The sequence below is a fragment of the Egretta garzetta genome, unplaced genomic scaffold, assembly GCF_000687185.1.
Source record: "Egretta garzetta isolate BGI_Z169 unplaced genomic scaffold, ASM68718v1 scaffold108, whole genome shotgun sequence".
In the NCBI taxonomy this organism is placed as follows: domain Eukaryota; kingdom Metazoa; phylum Chordata; class Aves; order Pelecaniformes; family Ardeidae; genus Egretta; species Egretta garzetta.
Window position 1 is genome coordinate 1,651,517 of NW_009260614.1, and position 3,176 is coordinate 1,654,692.

Consider the following 3,176-nt stretch of genomic DNA (forward strand, 5'->3'; position numbering starts at 1 on the left):
TGGCTCTGGTGTCCGATGCTCCACGCGTGAAGGAGTCCCTGTCCCCACCTCACCATTTGTCCCCAGCCCAGAGGCATGTCCCCACGTGCCTGCGGGGACACAGCCCATGCGAGGTGCATGCACATGTGGGCGCGTGCCTCTCTCCAACCCCAAATCATTTGGTGGTTGCAGCAGCTGGCTGGGAGGGGGAAGCCACACTCAGCCCCAGGCAGAGTCCGGCCCTGGGGGGGATGCTCCGGAGCTGCTGCGCAGATTAAAGGGAGCCCTTGACCACGAGGCTCCAGCCCCAGGGTGGGCATGGTATGCGAGCAATGCGGGCAATCCAGCAGGACGGGTGGCTCCTCCAGCACAGGTTGGGCAGGCAGGACCCTGGCTCATCCCAGGAGGTCAGGGTCTACAGTGAGACTCGAGTCCCCAAGTGCCTGAGCTCTGCCTGGCCTGCTCCTGCGACATCGGGCACTGGCATCCCCAGCCCCAGCACCGCTGGCATCCTCACGGCACCACAGTGCGTGGAGCACCCAACTCATCCCCCCTGCACTGGGGCGCGGTGCCCAGGGACGTCCCAGTGTGGGCAGTGGCAGCTCCAGAGCCCGTCGCGCCGAGCAGTTGGCTCAAGTGACTGGATCACATCGGTAACCACAGTGTTTGGAAAAACTAAGATTATCTCGGGCCCTGTTATCTTTTCCAGAGGCCCGGGATTAAGCTAGGGTGGGGGAACAGTGCAATGTCCATCTGTCTGTCCTCGCAGTCTGTCTGGCCTCTTGCTGCACCTGAATGCAGGAGGGACTTCGGAGAGAGCGGGGAGGGAATGTGTGCGGGGGCTCACGGGTTAAAGGAGAGGTCAGGCAGTGACCAGGTCATTGACATCAGCACTGGCATTGGTATTGGCCACTGGATACAGCTGGTTGTGCCAAAATGCTGCCATCACTGCGTGGCCCTGCAGGCCCCACTGCCCTGCCTGCGCCTGGCACCCCAGTCCCCACTGGGGCAGCGGGGGCACTGGGACGCCTCAAGGCCACCTCTGCCCCCTGCAGCCCCGACCCATGGAGCCCAGCCAGCAGCACAGGCAGCGCAGGCAGCAGGACATTGGCAGGGCTGGGACTGAGGGCTGCTGTGTGAACGCTGGCTTGGTGGTGGAGCACAAGGTGGGGTGGGTTTTGGGGTCTGCCCCCTCCCAGCCCCGGGCAGCACCGTCTCTCCTCCGCGGGGAACCAGCAGCCACTCCAACCGGTTTGTGGGTCTGGGTGGTGACACTTCCTGCCCGAGGGCCGGTGGAGGGCTGGGAAGAGCTGGTACGGACGCCAAGGAACAAACAAGAGCTGCTTGTGTCCTGCCGGGCAGGGAGCCCAGCGGCAGGGCAGGGATGGCATCCTGCTCCCCTGGCACAGGGCTGCGTGGGGGCCAGAGGCTGGACCACTGCTGGAGCAGCTGCCCCACGAGCTGGGGGGAAACTGAGGCACGAAAGAATGGAGGGGCCCATCCAGGTGATGGAGCAGGAGGCACTGGCAGGGACAGCAGAGACATCCCGATGCCCAGACACTGGCTCTTCCCCTTCAGCATCCCAGGCTGAGCCCTGGTGGCTGCCCCTGGCATCTCCTGCCTGCCCAGGGGCAGCAGTGGGATGCTCTCCTGCACCTGGGTGGCCCAATCCCGGTCCCCCGGCATCCTCCTCCCCTGGGAGCAGCCAGGGTATTAAGTGCCATAGCTTCGGGGAGAAGTGCAAGCGGAGGAATCCCGGGAAACTGGTTTTACCCCTCCATCCGGTGCTGGCGGCAGGACGGCGGCAGCGGCCGGCGCTCCTCCCTCGGCAAAGGCATATAACGCCGTGCCATGGTCCCGGCAGCCAGCACTGCGCTGCGGGAGGCGGGCAGGGGTGCAGGCAGCGAGCGATGGCCTCCATGGGGCTGCAGGTGCTGGGCATTGCCCTCTCCGTCATCGGCTGGGTGGGCTCCCTCCCTCTCCTGCGGGGTCCCCTGTCGGCCTTCATCGACGTGAACATCGTGGTGGCGCAGACCATCTGGGAAGGGCTGTGGATGAACTGCGTGGTGCAGAGCACGGGGCAGATGCAGTGCAAGGTCTACGACTCCATGCTGGCCCTGCCACAGGCCCACCATGCCGCTCGCTCCAGGGTGGTGGTGTCCATCGTCTTGGCCATCCTGGGCACCCTGCTTGCCGTCGCCGGCGGCAAGTGCACCAACTGTGTGGAGGACGACACCGCCAAAGCCAAAGTCATGATCCTCTCTGGTGTCATCTTCATCATCGCCGGTGTCCTCGTCCTCATCCCTGTCTCTTGGTCAGCCAACAGCATCATCCGGGACTTCTACAACCCGCTGGTCACCGACTCCCAGAAGCGGGACCTGGGGTCGTCCCTCTACGTGGGCTGGGCAGCCTCTGCGCTCCAGCTGCTGGGGGGGGGATCCTCTGCTGCCCCTGCCCCCCCCGGGGTGAGAAGCCCTACTCCGCCAAGTTCCCTGCCGCTCGCTCGCTGCCAGCCAGCAACTACGTCTAGGATCCGCTGAGCCCACCTGGATCTCCCAGCCTCACCGGGGAGCCGGTACCTCCCGGGGCGCCCCTGGCCCCCAGACACCCCCCCCCCCCCCCAGCTGGGCTGGGGGCTGGCTGGGGGCCGGGGCGGGGCGAGGGAGGGCAGACAGAGCTGCCTTTGTTCGCTGGGGATTGAAGCTGGTTCTTTAATCTCAGTTGAGACAGGGAACAGAGAGAGCCTGTCCTGGCTGCCCCCCCGGTGGGGGTCCCGCTCCCCCCAGAGCACCCAGCTGTAGCGTCTTCTCTGAGACACCATCGTGTGTCCCCTGGAGCATCTCCTGGCTCCCGGTATCGGGGTGTGCCGCAGCTCCCAGCACTCCTGGGCACCGGTCCCGTGGGTGGCACAGGGCTCTCACCTGGTAAAACCCCCCCAGGATGCGTCCTTCAGGGTGGGTGGCGGTGCCGGTGGGGACAGCAAACCTGTCCCATGTGGTCCTGGGGATGTGGTGGGTCTGCAAACCCTGGCAGGGTCTTGAGGGGCAGCAGGGGCTCTCGCCTGCACGTACCCTGGATTTTGGTGCTGACCTACTTTCGGAGCTCGGAGCGGTGGTACAAACGTGTGATTTCTTGCGGCAGCTCCCTGAGGCGGGGGCATCATTATCCTGGGAGTGGGAAGGCAGCGGCCAGGCTGG

At 65.5% G+C, this 3,176-nt stretch overlaps 1 protein-coding gene across 1 annotated transcript; it reads left to right on the forward strand.

Annotated features, from left to right (window-relative positions):
* The first annotated feature begins 1,889 nt into the window (after positions 1-1,889).
* LOC104131881 (claudin-4-like) lies at positions 1,890-2,509 on the forward strand. The gene is given in 2 exon segments (XM_009645096.1): positions 1,890-2,412; positions 2,415-2,509. Coding segments are annotated over 2 exon segments (618 nt in total).
* Positions 2,510-3,176: the final 667 nt, after the last annotated feature.